We start from the raw sequence: 17,813 nt of genomic DNA, 5'->3' as shown, positions 1-17,813 counted from the left end.
ATAAAGAAAACAAGAATCCTTGTGACCAGGGTTGGATCCCCTTCCCTTGGATCAATATAGGATATTTCAAAGCAAAGTTCAATTGTAGGAACGTTCTTTTCACTAGCCAAGTTCCGCTCCAAGTATAATACACAATTCTTTTCATCCAGTATGCCCTTCACTTGGCAAAGTGACTATCTCAGTTTCAAAAAGGGTTCTCACTCTTAAAACAGTTGATAAAGTTGTCACAACCTCTATTTGGTGAACCAAAAGGACTCTTTCGAATGGATTGTGTCCTACCACATAATCCTCATCTTTGACATTCAAGCCAGCTTGCTTCGGAATTTTTTTTTATGGGGTCGAGCGCCGTGCTGCGTCCAGTCTTGGTCCTTGATGGCCTCTGTATCATCCCTCATGACGTTGATGCTAGTATATGAAGCACATGCGCTGACCGATACCTCAGTTCTGGTTTTTCCGCATTGTTGCGTGCTTCGGAGCAACTCGCCTCAGCAAAATTTCGATTACGTTTGTCTACAAGTGAGTATTCTGCAATGTCATCGACACCAAAGACTGGCTTCAAGCGATGTTCAGACTGTGGAGCGAAAAAGTCTATCACAGACCCTCACCTCATTTGTCTGTGGTGCTTGGGTTCGGGCTCCAAAGTTGACGATTGTGGCTCATGTCAATCCATGACTGTCAAGGCCTTGCGGAAAAGGAAGGGGAAACTTGATGCTGTAAGCCCTCTCCCAAATCCATGGCTGCTACCCCATTTAAAAGAAAATCATCCTCCTAATCGAGATATGTTTCTCCCGTTAGAAAGCGTTGTAAACACTGAAGACGTGTGAGGTATAGTTCACAACACTTGTCCTCTTCTCATAAGAATAATAATAAAGGAGATCACAGATCCTCGTCAACGTCTTCCTCTCCCGAAAACGTTTCTTTTCCTAAAAAGAACTAGACTACGGTGGAATTAGAAAACTTCAGTTTGAAAATGCTTGAGGTTTTCCAGAGGCAAGCTCCTCCAAGTGCCCCTCTGAAGGAGTCTGAGAAAAGAATCCCCCCCTCTGCGTCTATCAAGACCAGAAGGGAGTGTCATGTATCTTCTCGCGTGCCTCAAGGCCCTGGAAGAGAGACTCCTCAACACAAGTCGAAGGAGTCTTCCTCGATGCACAAGAACAAGCTTGTGTTTGAACCGTCAAAGCATTCATCTTCGGTATAGAAGCCGTTATGTTTATCGCCTGAACCTTCGAGGTATGTAATCCATCTACAGGCATCGAAGCATACTAAATTGTGAGCCCTTTCACCTACTGCTTCGAGGAAGTCGTTGAACCCTTCGACACCTTCAACTCCGTCGGAGCATTCAGTGCTCTCGAAGACTGCTAAACATTTGGCTGATATATCTAAGTGTTTTAGACCCATTCCTCGATCTGATTTCTTCAGGCACATGGGATCAATCTTTGAGGAAGATGAAGAGGAAGATCAGCCCTCTTTTGAGTACGAATATGGTACACGTAAAGTCCCAGAGGAGTTGATCTCTGAAGAATCCAAGATGCAAAAACTGGTGGAAACTCTAAAGGAGACCAGTAGCTGGGAAACCTCACCAGAGACAGTTTGGTAACCCAGGGATGGCTGTTCAGGCTGATCCCTCATACAGAGCTGTCATTTGTAAAGTGGCTGAGTATCTGGGGTTCACCAAACCCACATCTGCTATAGAGACTGATGACCTCACTGATATTTTAGACAGTGGTCCAGTTAGGGAGGCTCTGTTACCATTCCATGCAGCCTTAAGAGTAAGGGTTTTGGAAAACTCGCTAAAACCAGATTCGGTTCCCCTGGTTAACAAATTGTTAACAAAGAAATACAGAACGGCTTCTGTGGACCATCCTTTTTTTTTTAACAGGCACGCTACACCTGAGAGCCTGGTGGTTCAAGCAGCAATAGTTTAATCAAAAGCTACAGCTCAGGAAGATGGAAGAATTCACTCTTCAGCAAGAAGAGTATTTATTGCAGGAAGCATGGCTTTTAAATCAGCAAATTCTACCAGTGCCTTAGCGAAGTACATTAGCACCCTTTTGGGGGTAGATGCTCTTGCGGCATAACACTTTCCGGAGGGAGAAGAAAGAGAAGGTTTCTTACAGGATGAAAAAGATGCCATGAGGCAATCGTTGCAGTCCAGCCTGGACATCTTGACAAAGGACAGACACTTCATTTTTGGTTGAGGTAGGGAAATACCTCCTAAATTCGAGACAGTGAGGCATTTTCCAACACCTTTATTATTTAATAAAAGTTTATACTAATCACCATGAGTCCTCTGTGCCAGTGTCATTCCTGGTTCCTCACAAAAAGCAAGCCAGAAATCATCATCATCATCATCAATTCAGAAGCATAATGGCCAGAAAATTAGAGGCAGGGTATGCAAACAAACCGAAAATAATAGGTGCTAACAGTACAGGCTGATGCTGCAGAGCTAACGTTTTGGTAGAGCACTCTTTATTGGGAGGCTGAGGGCAGCACTATTTTCAGAGTGATCTGCTGACCCAAAGTACACATCGCCCGAGAGATTGCGCATGCACTTGCCTCCCCGGAATTCTGTGGTATGTAGCCCATGTCCTGCTTTGGTTCAACAGTTCTTACATGGCCATTAGAGACTGCAATCCAACCAGCATGGAAATTAGAAAGCGGGTTGTTTATACCCATGGACATAACAAATATCTAACCAAAATTGGGCAGAAATGTCTATTTGCGTGGCGGGTTAACCACAGGTGTGTTTCTATTATATCAAGTAATTGTCATGCTTCAAAAATAATGAGTCTGATTGGACATGCTTTATTCTGGGCTCACCATTAGTTGAAATCCGTAATTCATAGGAATTATTTAATCTGTTGATTTTAAAAATACTTAACAGGAATAACATGAATTATGGGCTTTGAAACAGTTGCTGTTTACGACACAACCTCTAAACATGTAAACTATGTTATGTAGAAATGCATGTTTAACAGCCAGGTAAGGTTGCTGGCTATCTAAGGCAAAGTCTATAAATATTTTAAATGCCAACATAAAGGTTATCCCCTACACTCAGCCACAACACAGTCCATCAAACTACAAATGACACTGCTGCAAAACTACTTCATAAGACTCACTAACTATAGTACTGATGTAAGCTACCTCATGTTTAAAGCAAGTGTAGTAAAGTAGTGGTGTGATGTAGTGTTAGGAGTTCTAGCTATAACACATTTTTGAATGACTGTGGTTATTTTCTGTATTTTTCCTTTGTTGTTCACATGTACCCAAAATATTATAAAATGTCTGTACTCTGTATTCATGTGTGTTGGTGTTTTTGTTCAGTTTGCGATTGTAAGTGTATATTTTTGCAGAAGCTTGAACTTATCTGTTGTTGGCTCTAGGTTATCAATGTCTCTGACAATACCTGAACAAATCTGGTAGTTTGTCATTATGAGTGTGTTTGCGCATGACCTTTTCATGTGCATGTCAAAGGTCATCTGTTAGTGGCCACGTGTATGTGCGTTTGTCATCCATATCCATACTTGTTTGTGTGCATTCGACTCTACAGCGTATGCCTTAATTAAAGTGCATATGCCTTAATTAAAGTGCATTTTGAAAAGTGAATATCTCAAGTTGCCTTAACATTGATATGTGGCGTCCTCCAGGAACACTGAAAATAATTTCTGCAGGTCTATTGGAAAATCAAAAAAAAATATCTTTTTAAATGCCCTTTTCAACATGAAAACGTTCATCACATTTAACTAAACGAATCATGTGTTCTGATCAGCCATATATTTGCCAAATGTGTGAATCTTTGATGGGCAAGGTCAAATGTTACAAAGGGATATTTTTTCACATGTTCCTGTGTGACGTGTAATGTAACCTTAACTATGGTTCCACTACCTTCACTGATAGCCCGACTCCTACATACTGGGTGCAATCTACCATCGTTATAATATAATAAAGCTTTGCTGTCTAACATTTAGGAGGAGGTCTGTGGTACTCAAATCTTACACATAGTCTGCTTTTCCTTATGTTTGTTTCCACTATCGTAACACCATAACACACATTAGTTGAGACAAGTGTGATAGTCCACTCCAGGGATGTATATTAGTAGCTTCTACCATACTAGGGTTTCCTTTTTTATACCCTTGGCTGGGTTCGGACGAATTATTCTCTTTGTACAACATGGTCTGATGGGTTCTGGCCCTTTAGGTCTTCATTATAGACCAACTTTGGTTATTAAGCTCAGGTTCATCACTTTGCATAATATGTACTAGGGTCTGGTATTCGAAGCGTTTATATTATAGGCTAAGGGGGTTTATCTCTCTGGAGTTGGTTTATATTGGCTGTACAGGAGTTCTGGCAGTCTAGTTACTCTATGTGTATTGCATCCATTGGTGCGTTCTGAGTCTTCTACTGTGTCATTAACACCTGCATTTGTGAGTGGGCATGGCCATTAACAGCCCAACAGCCAGAGCCAAATATTGACTGGGCTGTGTCTGTGAACTCCATTAGCACCCTGGCTGATGCCTGGGGTGCTAATAGAGGGTTTGTGGAAAGAAATATAATAACATTGCTTTTGATGAAGGGGCATGTGCAGTCGTGCACCCCTTCAACAAAAGGAAGGTTTACCTAAATAAAGCTGGCTACCATGAACCTGAAGGTAATCCGCAGTGAGTGGCTTGTTGCTGTCTATGGTGGCCGTGTGGAAGAAAGGGGTGAATTCCAGGGCTGGTTTCTTGTTTAGAGCTGTATAGCTCAGGAAAGTGCAGTAGTAGGAAGGCCAAAAGTGGAAGTGTCAGGTGGAGAAAAAAGAAGGGGCTGTGTAGAAAAATGGCACTAGTAGCACCAGGAGCCAGTAACTCCCTCCGAACACAGTTTGCACTGTTTGTTAATGCCTAGCATTGGAGGGAGTTGATTGCCTGACTCCCTTGTGCCGCATGCTAATAATTCATATCTAGACTGATGGCTTTCAACACTCCATCTCTCTTGACCTTCTATCTGTACAATATGGAATAATAAATATCAAATAAGTAAATGCAAGACTCTTTTTAACCGGCTGATCAGACCTTCAACTCTTGTGTCATAACTTTGGTACCAGGGAAAGGAAACGATTAACCATCTGGTAACATCATGTTTTGGGTTCAGTGAGGATATTTGTTTGTGACCTTCTATCTGTACAATATGGACAGTTGGATCGTGGCAACGGTGGTCTTCGCTTAATTTCATTTGAAGCTAGTGCTCATTTGAAGCTAGTGCTCGGTCTGAATGGTGTTCACATAGAGGAGCTAGTTCTCTACAGAGTATGGTATGGTGGTGATTTCAAACACTACATGGCTTATTTGTGTAGCAGGTAGACTGAAGAGTGAGAATGTGCATTTGTAAGGCTCCTGATCATACATTTCCTTTTGTCTGACCCTTTTCCTGGTAAGAAAAGATAAATATCAAATAAGTAAATGCAAGACTCTTTTTAACCGGCTGATCAGACCTTCAACTCTTGTGTCATAACTTTGGTACCAGGGAAAGGAAACGATTAACCATCTGGTAACATCATGTTTTGGGTTCAGTGAGGATATTTGTTTTCCCCTTGACTGAAGCACTTTGCAAGTTTGAAATGAATGAGATGTGTTGAATCTTAACATTCCCTGCTAACAGTGTTGGGAGCATTTTGGAACCACTTTTTCTAAGGTTTTGTTTAATTATTTCTCCGCATAATCAGCAGTACAGTAAGTTGACACAATAGTTAATATGGACATTGTCCGCCAATGGCCTATGAAGATTTATTATTCATTGGATAACTCTTCTCAAATAAGACAGCCGAGTATAACACAAGTTGAGGAATGTTACAAATTTGTTAAGATGGAATTAAAGTGATTCTAATTCTCTTGTTTTTTTAAACATTTTTCTAGCTTACTGGAATTGTACAGGATACAGTGGATGGGCAGCCGATTCTGAGCCAAGTGTTGGAGGTGAGTGATGGACCAATTTATCCATGAACTAGATCATTCTTTCCTTTGCAGTTCTACACCAAGTGGGTGGGATTTATTTGCAATTGGTCCTTCCACTTACTGTGGTCCCATTGCTGACCACTTCATTTCATGGTACTTAAAACTCAAACTTTACCTCCCTCATAATGCCACCTCTCTTTACCAGTGATCGGAGTACAGCGTTTGCATTGATCACCATATTTAGTTGGACGACTTATACTGATTTCAATAACCTACCCAATTAATGTATGAATTGTTGCGACAAACAGATGCAGCATCATCTTTTAATAGAAGGAGTAACCAAATATTCAAATCTTGACTCGTTTTTTGAGTCAAGGCAATCGGCGTGAACTTGAGTCAGACCCCATCTCTGAGCAGATGGTGCATTTACACCTATGCAGTTTTTGCTTTGAGTTTACATAGCAGTGATGTTTTTATTTTTGTAAAGGATTAACGATACTACAAATAAAGTGTACATACAACCTCTGGAAATGCCAATTTTCAAGTACACACCCACATTCAAAATGTACAATTACAAAAATACTAATTCCATGAAAACTCCATCACACCACACATCTAACCTTAATTCACACTACACCCTCTACTGTACATGGCTCACTTTCTCTGCAGCACGGAGGTGATGTACCTAATATCTAAAGGATGTTTTTTGAAATAGTGATGTGATGTTTTTCGCACGGGTCTGCTCCTTGTGGCTCTCCAGATGCTTTGGACTATATCTCCCACTAACCCCTACATCCTTGGATATGATGGGTAGGGTTAATGGGAATTGTAGTTTAAAACATCTAGAGAGCAAAAGGTTGCAGGCCCCTAAAGGGAATAGTAATGTTGGTTTGATAGTGTTTTTCTAATTCTGTGCGTATTTTATGTGCTTTCTTGCAGTCTGAAAATATACATTGGGTGTGTGCATTGTGAGTGCCTGTATTAGTTAATGTGTTCATTCTTTAATTTTACAGGTATGGGTTGGACCAAATTCCATCATGAACTAAGGATTTTCTCTATAACTAAAGGTTGACGAAGATAAACCTGTGTCAGAGTGGGGCTAACACAAAGTGTGCTAACCACCTTTTAGGTCAAAGGTTCTAAATCATAAAACAAAACATATTCTTACAGGTCTGTATCCCCTTTGGGACACTAGAATCTACAAATAATGTTCCACATGCTGTGGTCAACAGAAAGGCCCTATAACTCTCTTAATGAGCCGTATGGCTCATGTCTGCCCAACACGAATAATGAAATGTTACAAGACGTGGCTAACCAAAGAGCCTGTCAATATATCAAATGTCAGTCCCTAAGGTAATCAAGCAAACAACGGTTCCTGGCAAGACTCCTTCACTGTACTTTCCTTCAGCTCCTCTGCTTTTGCCTTGCTTCTTCTGACCTCTCCCAGCTTTCTCTTCAAGCTTGTCCCGACTTGTTCATCTCCATTACTCTGCTCCACAGCCTGGTCAGAATGTCTCCCAAACTTACCCCATTGTAAGGAGACTGCTGCTTACTATCAAATCGTATCTATTATACATTTTTTGTGATCAAAAGAGCATTGTTCTACTCTGTATATATAAATAAACCTTTGGTAGGCTACTCTCTGACTTTGGGTTTTCTTGCTTAAGGAAGATTTGGTCTCTACTAGGCCAAAAACTTCTCAGTATTCTCAACTTGTCACTCCTGGACTTTGGATCTCTTAGTTCTCTCAGTATTCACACAACAGCAGGTCTCTCCTGAACCTTAATTTCTCCAGATTCACAACAAGTCGCTCATCAACCTTTTGCTTTTCAGGATTCAATCCAGGTTTGTCTCATAAACCTTCGATTTTGAGAATTCAAAGTAGGTCTCTCTCATAGACCCTAGATTTTCAGGTTTAGTTGGTATTTCTCCACCACTCGTTTAGGACCTGTTTCAGGCAGACAATATTCTTTTGCCATACTACCACGGACATTAGTCCTCTTCCCAAGGACTTTCTTCACGGACATGGGTCCTCTTCCCCGGGACTTTCAGGGGTCGCTGGTGGAAAGCTTCAGGTTCTGGATTTCACGTTCCCCTAAGGATTTGAGACGATTTCTTGTATCCTTCTGGTGGGTAGCTTTTCTTCCCAGGCCTTCAAGGGATCGTCCTCTCTCTGCACCAACACTTCCTTTCTCCAAGCAGCAGTGCTTACAGTGCTTCCCTCTATCAATTTTACATGGTATCAAGGAAACCTCAGCATGCACGTCGGCTTCCTCCTGGTCCAAGACACTGACTGAACTTTCCAAGCTCCTTTTATACCCATGGCAATGTGGAGTACTTTTTGAGGCTGACTAATTGGTTATTCCTCAGTGGCACGTGAATCCCTTACTGGGATTGGCTATTTCTTTAATATGATTGTTAGGTAAGGCGTTAAGAATATGAATGCAAGGTTTCATAAGCTTTGGTGGCGTGCAGCGCCATCTCGGAATTCCCTTCCCTCAGGTTTGCAGTGTTGTGGCGTTACATGGTAGCTTCTGCTGCGTGCAGCATGGTATGGACGATGAAGTAAGTGGGCAGCATGCGCACCACTACTTGTTTCTGTTTGCATAAGTCAAAAAAGGAAATAAACTGGCTGGGCAGGTAAGCATGAATAGTGTAAGGGTCTGCCGGTCCTCTTTAAAGTGGATAAATAAAGGATGCTTTAGTTCAGTGAAGGGTAATGTTCTGTAACATACCCACAATTCTCAAATTAAACGGGATATGGCCAAGTATCCTTTGATTGTAGACAAGAAAAAGTAATGGGCCACTGTGTCAAAATGCAATGTTGTGAAAACAAAGAAAAGAAAAAAAAAGTTCTTGAGTAGGAGACTTTGGCCCTTATTTGACGTCTGCTAGTTTGCCCTGGTCTTTTCATTGGACGGCAGGTTCTTCTGGATTACCGAAACCTCTTCCTTCGTGTTTGTGATGTAGGTTGTCTGAGGCCCGCCAGGTATGTAGGACTCCTCCAGCAGTTTTAGGTATCATGGAATATTCATCTAGACGTACTGCTCTTTATGACTCCCCCACCCCATCCTCCTTATGTGTCCTTAAGGACCCTCTCCAGATGTTATGGATTCTTCCTTCCACATCCTCAGTGCTCTCCCTTGAACTCTCTCCTCCAGACATCACCACCTCCTCTTGCAGACTTCTTGCTAATCCTCATCAACCTCCAACATGCTTCCCAAGATGGTATAACCTCCTCCTAAAATCTCATTGGTACGCTACCCATAAAAACCAATCTCTTTCCCACCTTTCCTCTCAACGTTACTCTCGCTTACCAACCTTCTCCAAACACCTTCCTCCAGCTCCTTCTGAAACGCCAGACACTGCCAGACTTAAATGACTGTGTTTTAGAGTAGTCTCCCCTCCCCCAGCTGGTTCTTGGGAACACTGGTTTCATCTGGGTTGTGTGAGCGGAGCTGTTCTGTGGTTGAGTAATGTTCATAAGATCAGGTGGACTGAAAAGGGGTTGACCTCACCTTTTATTAGGGGCTTCCGACATCTTTCATTTCAGAGTTGCTCTGGACATGTATGGTGTTCACATCCCTCCCTCTTGTGCCGCTATTTCCAATACCTGCTTTACCTTGTGTACTTCTGGCCTCTTAGTGTGTGATCTACAAGTCGGAAAACCCTCTGATATGCCAATGAAGTTGTCTGGAGCTCCTTTGTCAGTAGAAAGTTGCAAATTTGTATCTTTTGTGTGACTTTCACTGGATTTGGAGAATGGGTTTTGTTTACTTTTCTTATCTCTTGCATAATGTATGTCAGTTTTTGTGTGTGTGCAAGTTGGTATACATAGGGCTTCCCGAACTGCTCACATATGAGTAACAGTAGAGGCAGTTTCCTGCTGCATTTGGGCCTAATTCTTAGCACATCATCGACTGCAATCTAGCAATTTGTTTATTATAAAGGGAAATACTTTATTTTCTACATGGGGTGTTTGGATCTGACCAGCAAGCTTGATTAGCTAGCTCCAAGTGGGTCAACCCCATGGTGTATCTTTAATGGCCTGTGTCTTTCCATTTTCCCTCTGGCGACCAGTACAGTCAATTTGGGTGGGGAAGGTGTGAATGCTTCTATGGCTGCTGTGTTGGTAGTTTTTGAGTTCTGTAGCAGTGCCAGAGGGTGTAGGGGTCACTGTCCCTTTGGTAGCCATGGGTGTGTTTAGCTGTGGTGGGGTTTTAGTTGCTCGTGTGACGACACTGTGCCCTAAAAAAAGTGGTTTCTGCACTCATCTATTACTGCGCCACAGGGAGTTAAGTATCAACCAGCATCAATTTCTCTTAGTTCATCATATATTTATTTATTGATCGCCCAAAAGGATGACACGTGTTTCGGCACCCTATGTGTGCCTTTTTCAAATCTGGGCATAGATTTGTTTGATATACTACATACAAGATAGCAAAAAATTTTATAGAAATAATTGTAAGACAATTTTTATGATATGTCAATAGAACAGATTCACAGGAGTTCCCAAAAACCAATATTCATATCAATCATATTATCAAACATATGACCCGAATGAATTAGCAATTTTTTCCAAGAAAACAAAAAATCACAGGTTAGTTTCCACACAATAACGATTAAAACAAATCGGGTGTAAACAGAATCACAGGTTTGTAGCCACATAATAGCAATTAAAACAAATCGAGTGTAAATCCATTATAAAATAAATTAAACATACCATCATGGCGCCCAGTTGGGGGCATAAGAGAATACCGTGGAGGAAGGAGGAAGGGAAGGGAAGGGAAACATTGTGATAAAGCAGGAAAAGAAAAGAGATATAATAGACAAAAGCTCAAGTTAGGTTAGTTTTCATTTGCTAGTTTGACTTAATTTACATCTGCCTTAAGATAGGGGCTTACCTATCGTCGGAGTACAAATAGCTCACTGATGTCGTGTTGTCAGAATGAGTCCCATCAGACTCACAAGCGCTGCATGCACTTAATCCATATAAAATAAAACAATGGAAAAATATATTATTTTCCTGCGTAATGCAGAGTTTAAATCTTAAATCTAACATGTCCGGGTTCGGGTTTCCACTATTCCTACTGTTTATTGTGGAAAAATTGATTAGTTTTTCCCTATACCATGCAGCCTATTGGTGTTCCATTTTCGTATTTTAGCCCATGTTTATAATATAAGGATAAACGTTATCGAAAAGCGGTTGGCAATAAACGTCAACAAAGTATTCCTTGATACGTACATATCTCGTATTGCACATGTATTTGTGTGTGCGTTCGTAAAAGGATTGTCGTCACAAAACATAGCGGCAACTGGAAGCCTGCCTGTTTTCCGCGGACCACCTTTCAATTGGGAGGCTAACAGGGTGCGCTTGCGCCGGACCTCGGGGCTTACCTTAAAAATCTGGTTACTGCTTCAAGCGTCGGGTTCTGCTACGAGCCCTCTCGGGCAGCCATGAAGTGTTTATGTAATGTTGCCTACGTAACTGGAATGTCCTCATTCTATTTCCGTCACGATACGGCTGTCGGCCATATTTTGGGAATGATGACTCTTCAGGAGTCTATACTACGTTAAGTCACAGGCTTTCCTTTCACGTCTAAACGTCTAAGTTACCCAAAAAGTATTTCTTGTCATTTTGAATTCAAAAGGAGAAAAACAACCCACGGGCGCAAGGGTGAAAAGTTCTTTTTTGAAAATACTAATCCCACTGACAATGCTACGTGTAATTGTGGAGCCATGCTCCCAGAGCTACATGGGAAATGTAGTTTTTCCCCATGGGGGAGTACAATGTATCTCATTGCAATTCATATAGCGAGCTCTAAATAGGTTCTCTAAATCCACTATGCGTTTCATAAGTTACATAATTTCCCCATCGGGGATGATTATACATGTTAACATGTTTGTTTGAATCAATTTACGCATGCTAGTGAGTTCGTCATTTCTAAAATCGCTGTTCACGGCTTCATGGGAGATGTAGTTCCTTGTATGTATCTGTAAAAACAATGGTGTCCCGTCAGGGCACTTAAGTTGTTGTCTAGGTAAATACAAGATGATGGGTTATCATGTGTTTGGGGCACTTAAACTCTCCTGATTCCATAATGTGCTCTAGTACCCCATTAATGGAAAATATTCCAAATACAATACAGTAGATTCGTGCAGCTGAAGACCTTTGGGGCACTCGTAATTACACCTATACATTACAGTTGGTAGAAATCAGTCTAGACATTTCGTTTTACCGTGTTCAAACAGTTTCTACAGAAAATTGGACATTTCATTGTCCGTGTTCAGGCCATTTTCTATACATCTAAAGTAGTTTACAAGCTTAGCTTCTTCCTGTCGTAATCGCAGCTCTTGATTTCCACCACTGCGTCCAAGAGTCACCTTTTTGAGTCCAATGAATTTAATATTTTGTTTGTGTTCCATCTGGTGATGCCTCTGCCAATGTTAATCTGGTCTCTTATTGATTAATTGCCATACTAAGTACGTAATATATGCTACCATATGTACTTGTGGGAAAACGTACATTGGAAGTACGATCCGAGAGCTTCGCACCAGGATTCGTGAACACTTAGCAGCTATCGGAAGCCAAGACAGGAATCTGCCATTAGCTGAACATATTGCCACAGCCGAGTCATATTGACACTGTGCCCTAGTCAAAAGACCCACTTGGTGCGGTTTAGGGAGCAGTATTCGCTAGCTCCGGGTGGACCCTTGTGGCCACCTCACGATAAGTCCCCAAGGTTAGCCAGAGGATTTCCTCACAATAACCATTCTGCGTGTATTGTCTGTGTGTGTTCATACCTTCATTCCATGTGTGTTTGTGTGTATTGTGGACCGCAATATTCTGTGTGAATGTTAGATGCATACTTTCATATCTTGCGTGTTGGTGTCTTACTGTGAGCGTTCCTTTCCCAAAAATGCCTATGATATTGACCTGTAAACATGATTCTATGATATTCCTTTGCCCCCCCCCCTCGCCACAAATTCTCCTGTGGGATTTCTTCCAAACCGTGGGTTGGGGGGGTTTCACACCCCGATCTCCCTCCCTTAGCCCTCACTGCCTCCCTTCCCACCCAATACCCGCCCGCTTCAAAACGCACACAAACACGCACCACACATGCAAACATGAACACACAGCATACAAACAACCCGTTCGAGGATTGGGTCCTCCGACGTATTCCATATCTATGACATGTAATCACCACAGCTGTGCTGCTTCGGAAAATCTTCGGCATCTACGTCAATGACGTTGATACGCCGCCCTCGAGGACCTCCTCCAACGGCCGACATCACTGGATGTTATAAGTAGGACGCCCGACACCTCAGTTCTCCAGCATGAGGTCTGGCATGGATTCACATGCTCATGAATATTCCCCGTCGTCAGGCTGGGAATCCTTGGTAAAGAAAAAATCAGTATCAGTTTCGTTTCTGATCTGTCTTTCTTAGTAGGAACCAATCACTGATCTCTGGGTCATACTGCCCCCAGCCAATGACTGCCCTCTCCCTAAGCCCCGCCTCTGGCAGCCATCCTCAGATTTTTACCGCACGCTCAAGTGTTGGGAGTCCTCGTGCTTTAGCTCGCAAGTTTTTGCTGCGTCTTTGCGCTTTTTCAGGAGATTTTCTCATTTTTTCGGTTTAATCGAGCCTCAAGCTCCACCGTTTCTACTTCCGATAACGGGGACCCGTTTCGGAATTCTTCTACGCCCCTCAAGGGTGAAGTTTTCGTCGAGTTTACACTTCTTGGAGGATTCCGGAAGATCTGTGTCCTACCTCAACGGACATGGCCCAGGACAAGGGAAGCTCGATACTCGGATCCAAGCTGTTCAGGTGCTGCCCTGGATGCGGATTACAAAGCGTTTTCAAGGAGGACGAGCATTCGCAATGTCTCTACTGCCTTCATGAGGACAAGACGCACGTGGAGAAGGACTGTGCGTTCTGCAAGAACCTTTTGGAACGGACCAAACAAGATCGTCGTTCCCGTCTCGCCGCCTGGCTGGAGAAGGGCACAGCAGGTGAGAAGGCGAATAAAAAGTCTGAGCGGGCTTCTAAGTCCTGTGAGGGCGCCCCGGCGACGGGGCCCCAACAGAAGGCCAAGCACCATGAGTCCGCGGGCACCGGGAGCGCCGAAAGGTCAGGCTCTTCCGCTGCCAGGCTGGGCGCGACTTCCCCGGCACGTTCAACCACAAGCCAGCGCTCTGGTTCGGGGAAGATCAAGTCCGAGAACCCGGGTAAGCTGCTGGAGCGGCCCCGGTCGATCTCGAAGGGGGAGCGAGGCGCTGACCCTCCCAAGGCGAAGGCCCAGGACGCACCTAAGGTGGTGAGGGCTTTGATCCAGCCGGCAATGGCCTCTATCGAAGTGGTCGCTGCGACCCTGGCGAAGCCGGCTGAGACTAGCCAGTGGAAACGACCTCTGGGCCCAGAGTATCCCTGCCACCGCAGAGGGAATCCTCTTTCCAGCCCATCGTTAAGACCCCCGTGAAGTCCCCGACGGAAAAAGAGGGGGAGGCGGTGGCCATTACAGACTCGGAATCAGCCTCTGAGGAGGATCTGGTGGAATCCGAGAAGGGCCTCAACGAGAGGTTCATAGGCCTCAACGAGTAGTTCGAGAAGGTTCGATCCCAGGGGACGGTCCCTGCTGATGTGATCGAAGATGGCGACGATGGCAACGAAGAGGGCCCAGAGGAGCGGCCATCCCGTCCGTCGCAGCCATTACCAGAGCCCCAGGATAGCTCGGCGGCCATTTTGTTGGCAATCCAATCCTTATGTACTGAGATAAGGACGAGATTACCACGGACCGCGACGGAGGATCCAGAACCAGGCCCGTCGGGAAGCCCTCCCAACAAGCGGAGGAGAGTCCACCCCTCTCCGCCCTTCGTGCCCGCGAGGCCTGTGGACCCCTCATCGCCCTCGCCGGACCCTAGAGAGGATACGACGACGAATACAGCGACGGGGATGGACGACGGCGGCGGCGATGACACAACGGACATCCCGTCATCACCCCCCCCTCGGGCTTCTCCAGCCGACGAAATTGGCTCCTTTCACGCCATGATAACCAGGGCATCCGAGCTCTTCCAGCTCTGCCCTGAAGAACAACAAAAGGAAGGGTTTCTTTACCAACGACGATAGGCCAAGAGGAAGACGGTTCTCGCAGTGCCTTTGCTCGACGACATCTGGGACGAGGGGCTTGCTATCCTCAAGAACCCTTCCACGACACCCGCCAAGTGGGACAGGTACGAGAAGAAGTACCGAGTCCCCAATGCCGCCCCCTTGTGCCTCAGGACCCAGCCCACGCCGGACTCTGTTGTCTCAGCAGCAGCCAAGAAGAAAGCAGCGGGTGCGGCGGCTTCAACTTCCACTTCCCCGCCGGACAGCGAGGGCAAGAAGTTGGACTCCATGGGACGACGAGTCATCTCGTCGGCGGCGACGACGATTAAGGCGGCCAATGCCTTAGTGATCGTGGCCCGCTACGACAGGGAGCTTTGGTTCAAGATAGCTCCCTTGCTAGACTTCCTACCTGACGACAAGAGGGCAGAGGCCCTACAAATTCTGCAGGAAGGCGAGGTGGCGTCGGATCACGCCATAACGGTGGCAACGGACATTGCTGATACTGGATTTCGCCAACTGGGCAACGGAGCTTGCCTCCGACGACGAGGATGGCTCAAGGCAACGGACTTTCGTCAGGACTTCCAGACCAGAGTGTTGGATATGCCGTTCGATGGCAACAACCTTTTTGGTAAGGCGGTGGACGAGTCGCTCCAGGCCATCAAGACCGACTCGGAGACGGCCCGGGCCCTAGGGGTACTTCAACAACGACGGCCCTTTTGGAGCGCCGGAGGCAGACAGGGTGCCTTCAAGGGATCCAGCGGTGGCTCTTCCACATACCGCTAGGCGGCCCGCTCCTCGTACCAGGAGGCCTACAGCGGTGGCGGCAAGCAAGGGGGAACCAGCCGTCGTCGCCAAGGAGGCCAAGGTGGCAAGGCCTCCTCCAAGCAAGACTGACCCGGCCGTGTCGTCAGGCCCCCACCAAAGCACCCCGGTGGGAGGCCGGCTTACGAAGTTCGTCAGCGTGTGGGAGTCCATCTCCACTGACCGTTGGGTGCTGGACACCCTGGCCAACGGGCACTCACTGGAATTCCAAAAGAAGTGCCCTCGCATTCCTCCCGTGGCCAGGAAGGAGAATCGTGTCCCTCAACTGCTGTTGGAGGTAAGGGCGATGCTCAAGAAAGGGGCCATCGACCTCGTTCCCAGGAGGCTCAAGGTACTTCCTCGTCAGAAAGAAGACAGGCGGTTGGCGCCCCATCCTGGACCTGCGTCGGTTAAACAAATACATCAAGGGGCAGAAATTCAGGATGGTCACCCTCCAGCACGTGCTGGGACAGCTGGAGGAGGGCAACTTCCTATCGTCGTTGGACCTGGAGGATGCTTACTTCCACATCCCCATTCTAAAAGGGCACAAAGTTTCTCAGGTTCGTGGCTCAGGGACGCCACTACCAATTCAGAGCCCTATCGTTCGGATTAAAGTCGGCACCCAGGGTATTCACCAAGTGCCTGGCACCAGTGGCGGCGTGGCTGCGCCTGCAGGGGATCCACGTCTATCCCTACCTGGACGACTGGCTAATCCGGGCAAGGACAAGAGAACTCGCTGTCGAACACACAGCGAGGACCGTCCGGCTGCTCACGGAACTGGGGTTCGCCATCAACTACCCCAAATCCCACCTAGTTCCGTCGCAAGTAGCACTGTTTCTGAGAGCCAAGCTCGATACAGTGGGGCAATTGGCCTCCCCGTCAGAGGAGAGGACGAAGACCATTCTGGGCAAGGTGCGGCGCCTGCTAGCCACGGACGTGGCCAGGGTGAGGTCCATCAAGTCCCTCCTCGGGATGATGTCCTCATGCATCTATCTTGTACCCCTTTGCAGACTTTGGATGCGTTTGCTACAGGAGTTCCTTGACGCCTGCTGGTTTCAGGCGACGGGCTGCTTCGAAGACAGGATCCCTCTCGACGAGGAGTTCCGTCGGGCGATCCTATGGTGGGGTACCCGTGCTCACCTCACTACAGGCACAGACTTTCAAACCCCGGCGTTTCAGGAGACGGTGACGACGGACGCCTCTCTGGAGGGCCCACACCGGAGATCTCCACGCAAGAGGCCTTTGGCTCCCGGAGGAGAGGTCTCTCCAGATCAACATTCTGGAGCTCCGAGCAGTGTTCTTGGCGCTCAAGTCGTTCCTTCCAGCCCTCAAGGACAAAGTGGTGAGGATCTTCACCGACAACACCACCACGATGTTCTACATACGGAAGCAGGGGGCACCAGATCCCCAGCCCTATCCAAGGAGGCCCATGATCTGTGGCACTGGGCCGTCGGCCAGGGGATGTTTCTGGTTCCCTTCCACTTGGCAGGAATAAAAAACACCATCGCCGACTCACTCAGCAGGGAGCTGTGTCAGGACCAGGTGGATCGGCTCTTTCGACGATGGGGCAAACCCCGGATCGACCTTTTTCGCGACGGCGACGAACTCCAAGTGCCAAAGGTTCGCCAGCAGGTTCCCGCAGCCGAGGAGCATGGGCGATGCTTTCTCTTTCCCCTGGGACGGCCTGTTTCTATATGCGTTCCCTCTGTTGCCGTTGCTGCTCCGCCTCATCAAACAGCTCAAGAAGTCCAGGTGCAGAATAATCCTCGTTGCACCGGTGTGGCCGAGGCAGATCTGGTTCCTGGACCTTCTAGACTTGTCAACGTCCCCACCAGTCAAGCTGCCGGCGGACGCGGATCTTCTCTCCAGAGAAGGAGGCGCCATTCTCCATCACAACCCACAGTCGCTGAACTTGCCGGCCTGGCTCCTGCAGCACTAGAGTTCGGAGGATACGATATCCCGGCTGACTGC

General features: G+C 46.1%; 1 protein-coding gene across 3 annotated transcripts in view; it reads left to right on the top strand.

Moving 5' to 3' along the window:
- Positions 1-17,813, top strand: part of ERI3 (ERI1 exoribonuclease family member 3) — a 2,288,738-nt gene that overhangs the window by 585,508 nt on the left and 1,685,417 nt on the right. For all 3 annotated transcript variants that reach the window (XM_069642321.1, XM_069642319.1, XM_069642320.1), the window contains one exon: positions 5,895-5,954. In XM_069642321.1, the coding sequence (XP_069498422.1) occupies positions 5,895-5,954 (60 nt within the window). The remainder of the gene's footprint in view (positions 1-5,894; positions 5,955-17,813) is intronic.

The sequence above is a fragment of the Ambystoma mexicanum genome, chromosome 1q (genome assembly GCF_040938575.1).
Source record: "Ambystoma mexicanum isolate Mex_15411 chromosome 1q, UKY_AmexF1_1, whole genome shotgun sequence".
Classification (NCBI taxonomy): Eukaryota; Metazoa; Chordata; class Amphibia; order Caudata; family Ambystomatidae; genus Ambystoma; species Ambystoma mexicanum.
Note: the sequence above shows the minus strand (reverse complement) of the source record. Positions and strands in the feature narration are given on the sequence as shown.